At 42.3% G+C, this 18,301-nt stretch overlaps 2 protein-coding genes across 2 annotated transcripts in view; both read right to left on the reverse strand.

The window, feature by feature from the left end:
- Window positions 1-13,404, reverse strand: part of LOC135488904 (G protein alpha i subunit-like) — a 54,782-nt gene extending 41,378 nt beyond the window's left edge. Inside the window, exon 1 of the mRNA XM_064773833.1 lies at window positions 13,321-13,404. The gene's annotated coding sequence lies outside the window, so the exon portion shown is untranslated. The remainder of the gene's footprint in view (window positions 1-13,320) is intronic.
- A 1,191-nt stretch (window positions 13,405-14,595) lies between these two features.
- LOC135489160 (E3 ubiquitin-protein ligase TM129-like) lies at window positions 14,596-18,120 on the reverse strand. Its single transcript, XM_064774373.1, has 4 exons — window positions 17,765-18,120; window positions 16,905-17,382; window positions 16,545-16,704; window positions 14,596-16,257 (listed from the first exon to the last, which is right to left on the reverse strand). The coding sequence occupies exons 1-4, from the start codon at window positions 18,069-18,071 to the stop codon at window positions 16,009-16,011; spliced, it is 1,194 nt and encodes a 397-aa protein (XP_064630443.1). The 5' UTR covers window positions 18,072-18,120; the 3' UTR covers window positions 14,596-16,008.
- Between the last annotated feature and the right edge of the window lie 181 nt (window positions 18,121-18,301).

The following is an 18,301-nucleotide window of genomic DNA, read 5'->3' on the forward strand; positions in this document are numbered from 1 at the left end:
CCAGTCTCCCTGTCAGCTTGTCCTATGTTATCAGAAGTGGACGACTATGTCTCGCGGAGTTGATGAGAGAAAAAACCCAAGGGCCAAAGACCAGGTGCATGCAGGCAGACTTCTGAACAGATTGTTGGAAGCAGCAATCCCGAACCTCTGGTCATGTCTGATTTTAATGGAGTTTTCTTGTCAACAAGATGAATTGATTGGTAATCTTACCCCGTGTTGTTCCAGGTCATTCTGGCTGATATCTGCCGATTCTGGCATCATCCTTTATCGAGTTATTCGTGGATGAATTTGCGGAATAGAATATCGACAATGCCTTGATGAAAAATGAGTGGCGTGGGAGATTGTACACATAATTCTGGAGAGGCAGAATTAGAGTTCCAGATTTTGTCAATACGCGTGGAAATCAGTAGTTTGTATAGAAGGTAGTGCATTGTCAACACCGCAGTGTCCAGAATGGAGTCCCGCCAATGAATAAGTACGAATTGTCGCATCCCTAGCAACTAACATGTATTCACTACCGGATATCTCAGTCACTTGACCGAATCAATTTACTAAGAGATTACCGTGTGATTGGCGAGAATGGACGAGAAATTGATATTGGAATTGCCAATGTTTATTGGATGCAATTGCTATATCGGGATTGAAAATTACTCCTTGTTTGCCTGCGTCCATCGAGTTAGTGTTACTTGTTATTAATTACTCAATCTCGGCAGTTATCGGCAATGTATCTGTTTAGCGTCCCAAGTACCACCCCGGGGCACTGTTTTAGTTCGAATCATGGGTGATCAAAGCGTATTCCTGGGGACGTCACCGCAATGTCCTCAGAACTACACTAAGAGTTCGAAAGCTATCGAAAGACATGCCATGGACCAATCGATACACCTGTTTTCCAAACTGTAATTATCATCTCTGAGAACCGCTGCTTGATAAACTAGTAATATCGACGATTTCGACGAGCCTTCCATCCAAACTGAAATACCATGACAACGGATGCTTCCCGCCCTAGATAACAGCCAGGGCTGAGCTGCAAGGGAAATGACAGGCGCGGAATGCGAGCAGAGGAATTTGGAAGCAGTGGGTATTGAAGGCTGTCTAGCACGTGTACTTGTATCTCAGCCTTGTTATTGATTTGAAAAGGATTTCATACAAAACTCCAAGAGGGGCTTCTATTTTCATTCAAGACAGTTGAATTGGTCCACATTTTGTAACCGGAAGCCAGGGGCAACCGTTGATGGCATCATTTGTAACAAGTTTGTCATTTGAGGTATAGTATTTCTCTTGCTCTAATCTTCACAGCTTCGGTCCCCTTCGGTTTAGTTCAGTACCAAGTTGCACAAACTGAATATTCCGAATCAGCGTCAAAACACGACAGATAATCGGAAGTCGTGTATTTTCTTCTTCAATCGACTAATCTCCTGGCAATCTCCTATAACATATAAGGAGGCCATGATGGCGCACCATTCGCCAACCATCCCATCCGATTCCTTATTCCCAAATATCGATTTCGGGCAAACCTATATCGTTGCCATGACAACACCACATGATGAAAACTTCGTGCGATTCGGCGGATGATTTTATAATACCAGCTTTTGATTATGTTTTGTTGTAGTTGTTTTGACTGGTATGATTGCCGGCAAAAAACCAGGGCAGCCGCGGCAAGGTTCCGCCAGATTTCCTCTCTACCTGGCGAGCGCTGCTGTGATGTTTTCATGCTGAATAATGGTACATTGTATTCATCATTGTTGTGATTGAATACACCTGCAAAGATCTCTCCGAGGTACAAAATGCGATGGATCTGTGTAGTCGTGAGTACTTGGAAAACAAATGCGAGTGATGGAGCCTACTGTGCGCTTATTTTATTGAAAACAGCCCTTTCGGCGGTTTCGAAACTTAATGCTTCTTTGTTGGGTTTTGTTCATTTCGAGATCGGCCAACGCAGTAGTAGAGCAGTAAATTTGAACTGTCGGCGGCCGTAAAAGCAGCGAGGCAGCCTTTTAAGCTCTACTAAGTTAAAGCGAAGTTATGCTCGTCTTCCGGTTAAAGTACACCAAGAAGAAAAGATAGAGGCTTCCAGCATATTTTTGGCGCTTCAGCACTGGCAATATCGTCATGACACTATTGCCGTCGATCTAAAGCTATTCGCTGCACAACTTCACCTACCGCCGACTAAGCACTGACAGAAGCATCCGACGAAAATACATTCAAGTCGCCTCGGGCAGAAATTGAGATGATGGCGTATTCTCCGACTGCTAAAATCTTTTGCTTTTTTGTGCAATTACAACTTAAATGTCGGGCATTTTTTCTCTCCGTCAACCAAGATTAAACCATCGATTAGTTTAGACTGAGCGTGTTCGTGGATCTCTGAGATTTGAGCCTGCGAAATTGGAGTGAAGCTCCAAGAGAGAGGCAAGTGCCACCATCAGGTGAGGCATTTACCTACTTTGTGACGGTGCGTGCGTTATTTTCTACCACTTCACGTCTCCTTTCACCGAGAGCGTTGAACGCCTGATCTACCATATGGTTTCGTCGTAACTTTCTCTCAGTTAAACTATAAAAAGCCCAGTGTTAGAGAGGAAGCTCTCCTCTATCATTTCATTATGGTACCACCTCGCATCTTATTGCAAGCGATGGATGCCTTATCTGACTTATTTCGCCTTAATTCGTCTTGGATACGACAAGGAAACCCATTCATCAAACATAAACAAAATGAAAAAAGAACATCGGTCTTTTCAGTTGCATTTTGCGAATGGTTGATGAAGATAGATGGTCATAAAATCGATAAGGAATGTATTAAGTGATCTGTTTGGTTACGTTAGTGAAACTGATGAGGATGTGGATTCAATTTGATGCTGATGGTGTGCCTCGTGCAGGATGAGAGATGCCAACATTGGATTGTTGTAAAACTGTCATTTTCAGACTCATCAAATACAAGGTTTGCGTAACAGAATTTTAGCTTTCAGTTTATTTGACCTCATTACATGCATATCTGTATTTATCGGTTAGGCGCTATAGCGATTTCTATCTTCTCAACACTACATGTATTTCACCCGACCAGTTTCGATCGTTCACTGGTCACCAATCAAGCTCGCAGACGACACACCGATCTATCGGCGTTGTGCGTCTGAATCCCTTCTCCGATGAAGACGCCGACTTTAGGATTGTCGCATACCGACGATAAATCGGTATGTCAGACGACAATAACAACACATTCATTATTGTTTTGAAGTTCTTGAGGGTTTTGACGGATTATTGGTTGACCTGAGAAAAAAAGAAGCACTGGCATAAGTTCATGCCCCGACCTCAGGAAAAAATAATTGTAATATGTTCGTGTCAACTAGTATGTTCTAAGCATAAGGATATCAGACCATTTGCCAGGCAAAAAAGCGCCACAGAGCAAATTAGCTCTTATCAGTCGCAAAAAGAATGATATCTGTAGCAGGCAGCACCCCAAAGAAGAAAAAATCTTAGCCATATTTTTACACCATCAATGCAATTACAAACTTGGCGCTGTATAGCCTACCTTACTTTTCAAAATTTTCTACTTAATTCACAAGTACATTTTCCCAATTACTTTATCCTTCTTACGTTACCACTTACTGCAAATTATCGCTTCCTGCCGCGATAGACCCGCACACTTGTTCAGACATATTGCCTGGCGTCTAGAGATATCAATGAAAAAACTAAATTGATTAATCGAACTGCAAAAAACTTATAAAAATGCAAAATGTATTGCACCGGTGCTTAGGAATGGCTTAATGGTGTGAAGGAGACGTGTGGAAACGGTGAAATGCACATGATTTTATCAGTTGCATCCGATAGATCTTTCGTGAACTGTTTTGACTGGAGATTTCTTCCGCTAGCTGTGAATAAGTGGAAAAAAGGACGGCGAAAGGTTATTGAAGATGTGAGTTGATGACTGAGCCTCCTCTCCTGGGATCCTAAGTTCCAAATTAGCTGGCAGTTGAAAGAAGTAGTCAGCAGACTATTACAGATAAGGATGCCCATGGAATACATTGACTTAAGAACTTCCCATTCGAGCCCCGTGCTTTCGTGAAATAATTCGATTTTGACTTAGAACAACAAAGTTAACTCAAAAACTATGCCTGGAGTCTGCGAGCCAAATAGCAACAACCTGACTAGAAAGAACTAAGTAACATATAAGACGCCTAATGCTGCCTGGAGCATGAACAGAATTAACATCAAACACGTACATTTTTCTCACGCGATCTTTCTGATTTGACGAAACGGCAAGTAACCACTTTTTTACAGGGTAATCTTGACATGCTTTGGGTGGAAATCACAACGGGCCATTAAAAGATTGTTGCAAGAGGCAAGATCGCGACTCTGCCGCGCCTAATGACAGATTGCATCACGATTTGAGCTAATCATTTCATTAGGGGCGCTGTAAAATACATTCTCATGACGAGATCATTCGCTGAGCCTCGAGACTTCGTTGCAATATTATGGGCGTGACGCGAGCAGCATTTTTCCTGCGAATGCTTTCTTTAGTTGATCCTATGAAAACTGGTGATCAGTGGTGTAAGGAAAAGGCATACAATTATAGACCATAGCAAGTACAATTATTACCCCTTATACATTGACTGGCAGTATCAGAGACATTGACTGGCAGTAGAGAGTAGACGTTTACCCTATTCAGCTTACGACCCCAGCACTGAACAGAATGCTTGATGCACACCAATGCAACAAGTTCTTCCCTTCTTCAGTTCACTCGCTCTAACGACCTAAACATTCCAAAAGAATTTCTGTCTGAGATGCCTTTCATCGATTTTTGTTTCCTCGTCAGCCACCGCGGTTTCTGATCATCACCGTCATCGCGTAGAGAAACCGTTTGAGGCCAAATAAAAAGGCAGGAATTCTAAACCCATCAGTTTCAAAAAAGTAATCGCTTAACTCAGGTAAGGCAAGGTGAAACGTGAATAGCGATAACGCTGCAGATTCTCGATCGGGTTACACTCCATCTCTTCATGAAAATAGTTCGTTTAGTAAAGGCATTCGTCTTCAATGTATTTTAAACATGACTGCATGGTGCAGTTGTTATGCACGCGAATCTACTGAAACTTGGCATCATATATAGTATTCGTATTATCAATCTTCACAGTGGCATTGTTGATATCATATTCAGTGCGTATTTACACAGATTGAGGAGCTTGAGATCTCCAAATCCTCTGGTGAAACAAGTACATGTCACTCCTCTGCAACCAGCAAACATTCCACGACACTCCATCACCCGGACATATTCCGCTCGTTGTCCAAAAACGATACCAGCAGAATCTCGCCCAACCGATTATAACGAGCAGGGAGTACTTGGATGCAATCCGGTGCGGACAATTTACCAGCCTGATGAATCTTCTGCTGTTATTCACATCAATTTAATGGTCCACTTTCTGGGCGAAATGTCCTCGATCTTTGTCCATAGACAGATTGATAGTTCTGCTATATACATATTTATATATATTGTCAGAGAAGTGGTCTCAGAGTAATGGTTTTCTCGAAGAAATATTGGTTATATTATTAAGTAATGGCAAGTTATGGAACATATAGACAACACTTTACCAAGAGATGACTGACCATGACAGTTAAGTGCCGAGTTTGGATAGGAATCAGTTGGCAGTGACCACTTTGTAGACGTGGGCCTCCAGACAGAGCTTCCTACCTGTCATCTTCCCGACATAAAATCACCGCCTGTGCGGCGGAGGATGCGCTCATTAAAGGATTACCCCGCTAGATGGCGCACATCATCCCAAGCCTATGCCGTTAAGATGCAACAAGAGGATATTGACAGGACATTTTGCATTAGCTTCTTGCAATACTGTTCAGGACTCCACGACAGCTAAACAAGCCCACACACTTCTGTCAGCCGACACCAAAAAATGGCACAAAATTCCGTTCGATCAATTAGGTTTGTCCAAATCCATTACCTATACCGTCGTGGAAAGCAGAGACGGCATTGCCTTTTTGCAAAAAAACGAGGTCATATTGAAAAGGTGTATTGGTCTTTGCAGGAGGCATCGGATCTCAGACTATGGACACTGTTTTTTAGAGCTTGCCAGTAATATCAGTCGAATACAGTTCTTAACACCAGGGCATAAGTGGAGACAAATTTCAACCTGAACTGAATATAAGCTTACTAAACTAACCAAAACAAAACGGAGAGGAGAACGCTTCGTATTTTTGAAATGACCCAAAAGAGAGAGGTCACCTCTATCTGGTCTAAATATACATCTTTAGTGAAATGCAAATTGACAACCCCCGGCGCAACGACAATTTATTGAATTGCTGAAAAGAATCTAAAATCACAGAATCTAAACGAATGACCTGCAACGGTTTTCAGCTAGCTCAACAAATCTTATCGACGTGTGGAAAGCTCAGAACAGCTTAGCGGCACTTTGCCTCCGGATTTCACAATCACAAAGCGCTAGATTTCTCCGACATTCTTGTTCCTCCCCTTGGCAATTTCTCTCAGATGAAAGACAACTGGCAGTATTTCCCAACTGGCTACAAGATCCAGTAAGCCTTCGGCTGCTCAGTGGAAAAAGCGCTGCATTCCCTGACGCAAGCCTTCCCCACCCTTAGCAATGCCCCTTGATGAACGTCTATCCCCGTGAGATATTTGCCAACTGTCAACAAAGATACAGTTAGCTGCTTGGCTGCTTAGCGTGATTGGCAGCCAGGAAGCGTTCCCTTGAAGAACAAGCCGTCGACAAGTGTTCCGAAAAGTGTCTGTCATTGACAGAGGGCTATGCTGATGCGGGGACATGTCACCAATTCACGAGTTCTAAGTGATTGTTCTCATTTTTATGATAAAACATGAGGTTATTCCGTGTTATTGACTTACATGTACTGAAATATGTAAATTGCCATTTTGGCTTCAGCCTGATCAAGAGACGCAGCAAGTTACTCGTCTGCTCTGCGTGACTGGCAGCCAGGAGAATGCTTCGAGAACAAACCGTGGTCTTTCTTAGCCCCGACAGGTGTGGCGTGTAAGTAGCTGTCACAATCATGATGTATGGCGGCTATACCGATCAGGCAACAGCGGTATTCGTCAGTTAATTAATCATTATCTAATGTTCTTTAAAAACGTGGTGTTTGCCCGTATGATAGTTTGAAAACTACGAAAAATTGCCCTGCAAATTCTCTATAAGCGTTGAGCCAGGGTGTGGTTACGGTCGCTGGGAAAGGACATCGGACATGCCCCTAGAACAAGTGTAGCATATAAACGGCTGTCACACTGGTGATGTATGAGTATGCGATCAGGCAGTGGTGAAACCGATCGGTCATTTCCCGCTACTGCCGTGGGATATCATACCATGAAAAATCAATGAATACCATTTCTCGTTGTGTCTTAGCCGGCAGCGCTCCGGTGGGCTTTCTGTCGCCTGAAGGTGATGATGGCAATGATAGAGAGACTTAGACACGTCAAGAAAGGAGAGTACCACTCTATATTCTGATTTCTAAATGCGGTTAATTATTGTGTTGATGGTGTCTTTTGCCAACCCGAATGATGTCGGTATCTCATCAAGACGACTTCAGCAAGGAAAGATACGGAGAGAAATACATGTATGATCACGCCAAAGTTAATGTTCTTTATACACCTCCTTGTTGTGTTTCGAAGCCTGATACGGAACTCATGACGCAAACCAATCTTTTAATGTCACAAAAACCGATCGAATTTAAGAAAGGATGCAAAGACGAAACTCCTTTGACAACACAACGACGCTTTAAACATTAAACATCAACTACGTACATATAGCACGTTGGCATTCAAAAAGGATAAACAGGATGTCGAAAATATTTACACTTTTAGCTGAAAGTTGTTGTGATCAAAGTCGATTGCATCGCTTTACCATGCAAAGCTAGTTATTTAAAATCAAAATATGTCAGCACTTCTGACGGCGACTACCAACGCTTCTCTACCAAGCCACGCGGAAATGCTCCTATTCCTTCCTCGGGACCATAGCAAGACGGAGTCTGCGGACGAGCTTTATTGCCGAAGTTGGCCACTGGTCCACAGGACTGTCCAAACAACTATTCCTGTACGGTGTATAGTTACTGCTTTGAGCGACGACCGACCAGCAAATGTCCGTGGAACGAGAATCATCAAGATCGATGGCTGATTACTTCCGTTAGGAGGACGCGGAGGCGACAGCATTGAAAACATTACGAAAATGAAATGCAGCAAGAACATCCAATATTCAGGAAATAGTCGTAAATCATCTTCCACTGGTGGCATTTTCTGAATGATATATAGCATAGTTAAAATGAATGACGAGTTCGGAAAATAATGGTTCGCACTGCACTATAGCGACTGCGCCCAGAAAAGTCGGCCAAACATCTCTCCAAGCGTTATACTCCTCGCGCAGTGATGTGATGAGGCGCCGTCCTACTCTAGAATATGTCTGAATATTATCGCTGCTGTGGAGGATTCTTTCCAAGTAGAACTTGAAGCAGAGCTGCGACCACACTGCCACTTTCCTACAGAGCTGCGATCACACTGCCACTTTCCTACAGAGCTGCGATCACACTGCCACTTTCCTAAAGAGCTGCGATCACACTGCCACTTTCCTAAAGAGCTGCGATCACACTGCCACTTTCCTAAAGAGCTGCGATCACACTGCCACTTTCCTACAGAGCTGCGATCACACTGCCACTTTCCTACAGAGCTGCGATCACACTGCCACTTTCCTAAAGAGCTGCGATCACACTGCCACTTTCCTACAGAGCTGCGATCACACTGCCACTTTCCTAAAGACAAACGATGTGAAACCAGTCGAAGGTAAAAGAAGAAGAAGAAGAATCTTTATTGATACTTGCAAGAATCTAACTCAGCACTTGTCCGGTATATCCAGGGCAGAAACCATGACTTGGAATAAGAGGAACGATTAATGACTCTGACTGACATGGCAGAAACCATGACTAGGAATAAGAGGAACGATTAATGACTCTGACTGACATGGCAGAAACCATGACTAGGAATAAGAGGAACGATTAATGACTCTGACTGACATGGCAGAAACCATGACTAGGAATAAGAGGAACGATTAATGACTCTGACTGACATGGCAGAAATCATGACTAGGAATAAGAGGAACGATTAATGACTCTGACTGACATGACAAACAGACACTGATCTCAATGTACAAATCCGAGAAAAAATGGCCAGCATCCAGAAATATGATTTATAGCTTGTCAGATTTTTATGCATTTTCACATCTTTCTTCTGATCCAGTGCGCACTGGTACGGTGGCTGGGAAAGGACATCACATGATTTTTCTTTCAACATGAAATTTCTTTTTCAGGAAATATCTCGATCGATGGACTCAATGGACTCATTATCTCGATCGCTCGAGATAATAAGTCCATCGATTTTAACAGTGACCAAAGAGCGTACAACTCGGAGATGGACGGTGAATCTGGTATATCCTCCTCTGGAAATGAGCGACTATTCAAGACCAGATAACTCTTGGCATTTCATGAATCTGAGACATCATTATCTGTTCGTTTGAAAAGTTAATATCATCATTCGATACCTCGCCGTTACCGATGTCTTCGCGTTTATACATGAAAGAACTGTAGACTCGTGGATGGAAGAATGAACGAAGCATTTCTCAAATATCGGAATGATTTGTAAGAAACGCCAGATTCTAATCCCACAGAAGAACACTAGGTTGTAACACCTGCTGCAGTGTTCAAACGGTAGTGAAGTGGGCGGATATACCTCCAGCAGTGAGATATCCTGAGATGTCTGAGACGCAAACAGGCGTCTGATCGGATTCACTTCTATTTCCATCAATATGCCACGAAATCAATATTGAACTGTTCACCTTTAACTTTCGAAGTCTACGATTTTCTTCGGTTGCGTTCTTCATGCGCTGCCAGTGCATGCGCGTTGTTTTGAGCTGAACTACATATGGTCATTCGTCCACAAGGTTTCGCACCCCTTTCGAAGAGCGTCGTTTAGGGTTTGCGAAACTGATCTCTTCAAATCATATTACTATCAGTTTCTTATGGTGAACCTTTTCTTACAATTTATTCAAGAATCTGCCTTTCGGAAATTGACAGCCCTGATGAGAAAGAAGCCAAACGCAACATTGATGCGCGCTCAGGGGTTAGAGCTTTCGAAAACCCTTTTTGGGGTTTTCAGCCCACAAAAATACGCACCCCCTATTAATTCCTTCCCAGAAATGAAAAATTCCTCAGTATCTTTTAGCTTGTGGAAAGCCTGAACACTTCTTCGACTTCGTTTTTCAATTTCACGTCCCTCCAGTTGTAAATCATAGTGACCAACAGTCACTGAGGCAAATATTACTCTAACTTGTTCCATCGCTGATTGAATCCGGCAGATCCATTTCTCATTTTCGTATCACAGACTCGCTCAGCTGTCTGATTATGTTTAGTTAAGTTCTCACCAATATGCCAATAAATCAATATAGACATTGGCAGTAATGGAGACGCATCATCTAATTTTAGGTCTCATCTCACTTCCTAAGAATACCAGCGGTTGGAATTTGAAGAGACGTCTGGCAGAATAATTTATTGTTGGCATATGTCCTCCATCACAGGGGCAACCACACAAACATTCTGCAAACTGCCATTTTGAATCCGCCACTTCCACGATTCGTGGAGGAGAGGCGTGAGGATACCAAAATAATAGCGATCGATCAGCCCAGATCTATCTGATACACAAAGCCTAAAATATCATACTCTGTTGATTCTGATGTCGATTCTGATGTCGCCACGCGCCTGTGATATCAGCCCGGTGACCACAGGACTGCTTGTTCCCTATTCAATTCGATTTCTAGTACAACTAAAACAAAGCTTGAAGTTCTTCATCAATATTTCTCAGGAGCAATTATGTAAAGTACTTTGAAAGTACATCGTTGAAAGGCGCCGTGATAAATGGAAAGGTTTAAGCTATTTATCATTGATAAACTGAATAAAATCGTTGTTAACTGGATGTCATTGACATAAATCTAAAAGCGACGTGACACCATTTGCATTCTCTTCAAGAAAGCAATCTCTGGAATAGCTTAATAGGACCCTATTATATTATTGGGATATCCGTCATCTGGGAAATATATATGAATCACGATACCTTTTAAAGGTCATGCTTGTTCACTGAAAATTTCAAATTTGAATTTGAATTTGTGATTGTCCAAGTTTGTGAACACACATTTCAACAATGTTGTGTATATCGATGTAAAAAATCCTATGAAGCCCGAATTTTATCCCGCTGGCATGTCTACGTGTGGTTACTGCGTGACAGGCAGGTAACGCAACCCTTATAAACGTCTAAGAGGAATATATCCTCAGGCGCTGAAGATGATAATAAGAAGCATTTTGGATCAACATCAGAAACAGGTGTCCCTATATCTCAGCCACGTCCACGCAAGCTGTCAAACAAATCTCCCCGTCACCGATCTCGGCCAGGAAAGATATTGGCATCTATCGTGATCATGGTAAAGGTAAACAATCAGACACCCCAAATTAGCCCCTTTTCTACTACCAAAATTCGGCGGGGCTCGACAAATGAGACAGTACCGGCCGCCCCGGCCTGGCCCTTCCCACTACAACTGTAAGAGCGTAGCGGATCGAAGTCTATTTCAACGGGCAAATGAGAAAGCTGCACTGAATTCTGTCCTCACGCAAGGCAAATCACGTCTCTTGTCTTCCTGGATGAGACAATTCCACTTTCGGACAACCTCAGTTTTAGAAGCAGATTATAAAGAATTCGGGATACATGTAGTTCAAGAAAAAATCATTTCCGAAATCATATTCTTTGTTTGATGACTGTCCTCCAAGACGAGGGCCTCTAATGAAAATGGTCTGGTCACAACCACTCATAGTTCACCCCGAGGACCGATGGATGCCACGACAATCGGGTGACTCGAACCATGTGACTATAAGTAAGGTTCCAATCTACCGATGAGTTGACGCAGCAACGAATACAACGCTGCTTTATACCGTTGTCACGAAAACAAACAAAAAACGTTGTTAGCTAATGAGACGTAGCTAAGGTGACGGATTTTCATGAAACTGTTGATTTCTAACCCGTCAGCGCGGATGAGACACCAAGGGAATACCGTACAATGCGTCTGCTTGGCAGCTTTTTATCAGGCTTCCAACAGATGGTAGATGCTAAATGTTCATCTCATGTTCGGCACCCTTTGTCTATCGCAAAGGATATTGGGTAGGCAATGATGATGTTCTCGAAATATGATTTGATTATAAGTGAGATAGAACTGAAGAAATAAGACAGGGTAAGGAGACAGTTTCCATGGAGCCGAAAGTGTTGATCAGTAATTCATAATCCCTGGGCGTTGTTCAACAGAAATACCTCGGTTACGTTTAAAGGGAATATAAGATCAGGATATTCAGGTTGGTTGTGCATCTCCGCGGACGATCAGGATGACGAATGGACTGCACCGGGATTCTAGTTATGCCTTGGTGTTTATGAATCTATGCCCCTACCCCAGACCATATCTTAGAGACACATTTGTCATCCAAGCAGGCGGTAACCATAGCGCTTTCACGCTCACCACCTGGCTGTTTTTTTCCATTTCTCACTAATCTTGAAACATAACCATCATTATACTGTGGAACCCCGGTCGGCGACCACCTCGGTAACGTGACCATTCTGCCTCGGTCCCATGAGTGGTCGTGTTACCGGGGTTCCACTGGTGTACCTGTTGATCAGGAATGCGTTAGATCCAGTATAAATAACGCGGACAGTATCACATATCTCTAGGTCCGCGATTTTAGTAACAACTCAAGATAGAAGTGATACGCATTGTAGGTGTATGTTTGCACATGCGATGACCTGCGACAAAAAGCAGTGATCGCAGCCATTACATATTAGAAACAAACCCAGAGATTACAGGTTTAGCCGTGGACGAGATCCTTTTGTCGCCCAGCACAGCTATCATTATTTCAGGCCGCAGTGACAAAAATCTTTCGTTTGCGGGAGGTTTCAGGGTAGTCAGAACTGGTATAAACGGCACTTGACCGACATTTTGATCGGAGACAACTGCGGACGGCACAAATCGTAGTTTGCAGTATTCTTCCGCACATTTATCAAAAAACATTTTCATTGATCTTCCATCATTGGCCTAACGTACTTTTTGGCAGAAGACACATTTGGGAAATCGACAAGCTTCTTAAAATAAATCTTACGCAATGGCATATTGAGAGTAATAATGGCATATATCAGTTGCAAAATATTGAAATACCCTGGTTTTGAAACTGCGTGCGTAAAAATCAAATGCTCAAAAAATGATCAATGGAATTAAAACGGGATCCTACCTTGTCCGAGTGAGATAGCAATGGTTTCTTCAAGTAGCCGAAAGAGATCGATCACGATATATCCGATCGGTGCGAATGTTAGCTAACCGAATGAAGAATCAAGCGAACAAGGAATCAATAGTGATCAGGTCAGCGGTGCGGCGCTGCGAGCGCGGGCGAATTGGCTCAGGAGATGCTGCTGACTCGGCTTTGGCGTGTCCCAAACTTCTCGGACTCAAGGCCCGTATCTATATTGGTTTTCACTTTGAGAGTGATGAGCCGTATCATACACCACAGCCAATCATCCCGGGGCAAGTAGTAAGAAATGATGTACCTCACTGTCTCTTAGCGGTTTTATTTCAGAATCTGGACGTTTTTCGGTGTTTCCATTTCTGAGGGTTTCCCCTCATCATTTGGGAACACTGAAGGACAGACACGTGTCTTTATGCGTTCCCCCTATTGACAATTCATGGTCTCTCTAGCTGTCGATTTCATGGAAATATTGAAATATGGACAACGAAAAACGTTACACCAATGTAATACCGGACGGTGCAGGGCCGAGTTAACAGTACGTTAACCAACTCAGAGAGTCTGACCAAGGGAGTTTGAATACTGTAAAACATCCTTGTGCTGGCAAAGCTGAAACGATCTGTAGTTAAATGTATTATGTTGTAAACATTGAGGACGGCTTTAGCATGTGGTAGGTTGTGACATCACTTTTTATTGCTCTTTCGACAACTAATATGGCAAAGGATTCGTGTGCGGACCATCCAATGGTTCCATTCTCAGTCGTAGAGTATGGCAACTAAGGGTCTTGTGGTCTCTAGTCAACCAGAATGATAGCTTCTGGAGATTGCTTACTCCACCACTTCAGGCAATCACCACAGCTTCTCCTTACGGCGGCCAACGGAACTAAAACGTATCCCTCGTTCATATCATCATTTTAAAGAGACATATTACTTGCTGTGGCTTATTACCACAGATTTCTCATATTCATCCAATAAGTGAATTGAAACGTGGTTTTCAGTGTCTTCATTTATTCCAAAGACGGATTGTGACTCTGGCATTTACAATGATTTGTGACACTGACACTTAGTCTAGTGACGCCGACGTTTACAGTATCTTCAACACTATGAACAAGACTGATTGCAACACTGACTACAATGGGTGTTTTTTACACAACTAGTATTGTGTCTAATAGTGGAATTATTATACTGGCATTCCCGTGTCTTCATTCATACAATTCAGTCCGATTGCGACGCTGAATGCCACAAAATATCCAGAACAAGACAATGCTGAAATTTCTTAAAGTGATAACTTTATTTTTGTCTAATAACAAATTATGTACATCACGAAATTTCCTTATGGTACAGTCACATTGTCAAGTAAAACACCCTTCCCAAAGGCCTATGTACACATACAAGTCATCAAAATTGTACTGTAAAACTTAATGAATTGATATTGTAACAGTAACTGAATTAATCTCAGTACTTAACCCAACTCCTCACTACAATAATTCTAAATTAAGAAAAGGTTTTCATTGCAAATTACTACAAGGATGCCACAGATAAGAATATTGTAAATACAACAGACACATAAGTATTACATGATTTTCCATTTTACAACAGAAATCATAAAGAGGACCAGGCAGATGACACCATAATTACAGAAAAGGATTCATTTTCGATATCGAATTGATGTTATCGTCTGAAAATGATGGCAGTAGTGAAGTGAGGCAACGTCATCAACACATTGTGACATCAGCAGAATCAAGGACACAGATCGACTTCAAAACTGGATGCCCAAATGACATCACTGCACAGCCACTTTTCAACAGAAACTGCACATTTGCACTGAACTTGCAGGAAGAAAGGACTAACTTCATCACGTCTTCAGACAAGTACACATTTACACTGAACTTGCAGGAAGAAAGGACTAACTTCATCACGTCTTCAGACAAGTACAACAAAATCTTTTGGCACTTTCTAAAAGAAGTTAAAGAAAATCTCTATAAATTTTTAACATATATTACGTATTTCAATTTCTCCAACTTTTTGGAATGTACCACTTCTATTAAAGTGCTTCAAATGTGGCCAACCACACAGTAAACCAAGACATAAAACTTCTAGTTTTGAGTTCACCGTGATCATGTTTGCATCAAGACCCAGACAGTCATCGTGATCATGTTTGCATCAAGACCCAGACAGTCATCGTGATCATGTTTGCATCAAGACCCAGACAGTCATCGTGATCATGTTTGCATCAAGACCCAGACAGTCATCGTGATCATGTTTGCATCAAGACCCAGACAGTCACCGTGATCATGTTTGCATCAAGACCCAGACAGTCACCGTGATCATGTTTGCATCAAGACCCAGACAGTCACCGTGATCATGTTTGCATCAAGACCCAGAGTCACCGTGATCATGTTTGCATCAAGACCCAGACAGTCACCGTGATCATGTTTGCATCAAGACCCAGACAGTCACCGTGATCATGTTTGCATCAAGACCCAGACAGTCATAATTCCTTTACGAGTAGCTTGACAGGTTGTCTCATCTACATCACAACCAGCTTTGATGAGACAACCTAATCATTCATACACCATCAAAATGAAATGTCTTTGCTATAAAAGATCGTCCAATCCATGATTTGTTATGTTAACTCAAAACGCCACGGAATGTCAATTGAAGCTGAAGTTTATAACTGTCATACGATCCTGCAAACATCCAACATGCAAAACGTCGACCGGCAGGTCGGGCAAGGCGCTTTACCAGACAGCCACGTCTCAGGTTGTCCCTGCTCTTGGCGATGTGCAAACCATTTTCCCATACAGGAGAGACACCACATTGGCCGACAATAGCACTGGCGGCAGTCTCCGTCATCTGCGTTATGACACCTTTTTTGTAGTTTGACGTCGGCCAAAATGGCCATGCATCCGATACACTGCTCAACCTCCTGCAAATGGAAATAGAAGTCCAACAAAAGAACAAAATAAACAAATGAACAAAAATAAAGATAAACAAACAAACGTCTCGTTGGTCTTGGCATCGGTAGCTCAGTATTTTGCTGAGAGTAACAGAAGCAGAGATCACTCTCTCTGTCTCAAATTCCTAATTCTAATTTGACTACCGTGATCGACACTTTGTATGCAGCAAACTTTATTCCAGGACAGCCACCAGACCTGCAAAGAAACAAAGATTTATAAAGGTTTGCTGAAGAGTTCAACAGCCATGCAAACTTACCAAACTTGATGTCTTCCTGACGGTTGGATTGTTGTCAACTTGCTCCTGAAATGCCACCAGGAATCGCTCACTCAGCGATTGATGGATGACGATATTACGGGCATTTCTAATCGGGGCGGACAACTTTTCACGGAGATCGCTGTATTCTAAGGCATTTAATCTAAAATTACAGAAGATACATGTAAGAAAACGACCATACTTATTCTCAAAACCTCAGAAAGATTTCATCCAGTTGTTTAGAATATTTGAGTGATTTTGTTTTTACACAACAAGGTATGGTATTTAAAACAAGAAAGAATTAAAGAATAGCCTTAATTAATTCCTTAACATGATAAGATAATTTTCTTCCTTTCAAATTACCTGATGACAAATGACTTGACATTATTCCTGACTGTAGCAACATTGATATTCAGAATCTGAGCCCCAGCTGTGCCTTCCTCCGGGGTTACAGAATGTTCTTCACTCGCAACTAATGTCAAATGAATATCTTGCTGCTGTGCAATATAAACGTTATAAGTTGACGTCAACATGACCCAGGAATCTGTCACAATAACTCTCCGTCCCGGAGGTCCAGCTGTGAATTTTGTTATGCGGCGGAATTCGATATTGATGGAAGAAGATACTGGCTGCCAGGACGAGTTACTTGTTGTGTGGTACTTGAGGGTCTTTGCAATCGGATGGTTGGCCCATTGGTTCCCTGACCAGTGGTACGTCAAGGCGATGACAGAAATTGGGAGCAGGATGGAGAAACCAAGGTAGAGTTGCCACATCAGTGTCATCCTCGACCACTCAAATAAATGCAAATGTGGTGCAAACAATGCCATGCCAACATAATAACCTGAAATAACAAGATTGAGATTTTAAGGAAGAATTTTATGACGCAACATTCATGTCCTATAAGATTTGGGTACGGATTCCTGATCCAGTGTAATGTTTCATAGCCTCTCTAATTCTGTTGCGAGTGCTGATTAGTTCAGTTCTATTTTCTAAACATCCGCTCTTTCAACAAGACAGACCTGTTTAACTAATTATGATGAAGGATGGTGCCAACAGTCACAAGAAAATGATGGAGGGAACTACTGACTGGCTGTGTTGCTGTCACACCACCTTGGCACCACCGCCTACCGGGCAAGGAGCCACAGATCCCCCAGTGCCAGACACCATGCCCATTGGAGTCATTGGAGACGGTCACAGTGACAGTGGCAGTGTCGAGATCTTACCTATTGGAATGATTGAATGAAAAAGTGCTGTCGCCGTGCTCCGTTTGATGTGGTAGTTAATAAAATTCATCTCTTCACTGCCAAGATAACTGGCTAAAACATTCTGAACAGTCAGGCCAGCATGAATAAATTCTGTTGGTGGGGCAACCAAGCACAACCCAAGCAAAAAATAAACTAAAGAAAAAACAATTTCAGCGGACCCCATGTGATACTCTGGGTCAAATTCTAGCATCTTCATGTGATGATCTTCGTAATCCGGGTACTGATGGTGAGAAAGTGATTCTAAGTCATCATACAAAACAACCATTGCAGGTTTTAGAATGCCAACAAGACAGGTTTTCTGGTACTTTACAATGCAGTGCTGCTACCTATCGCAGACAAATATATCACTGACGATGTAAAAAACTTTTAATCACCCCGTTCGTTGCACTTTTTAACAAACCTATAGGCTATACAATAATTTCAGAAGCCTATGTAGATGATTAGGTTCAGATTATTTTTCTTATTTCTTGTTGACTTCAGTTCATACAAAATCGT

Source organism: Lineus longissimus, chromosome 6 (assembly GCF_910592395.1).
Source record: "Lineus longissimus chromosome 6, tnLinLong1.2, whole genome shotgun sequence".
Classification (NCBI taxonomy): domain Eukaryota; kingdom Metazoa; phylum Nemertea; class Pilidiophora; order Heteronemertea; family Lineidae; genus Lineus; species Lineus longissimus.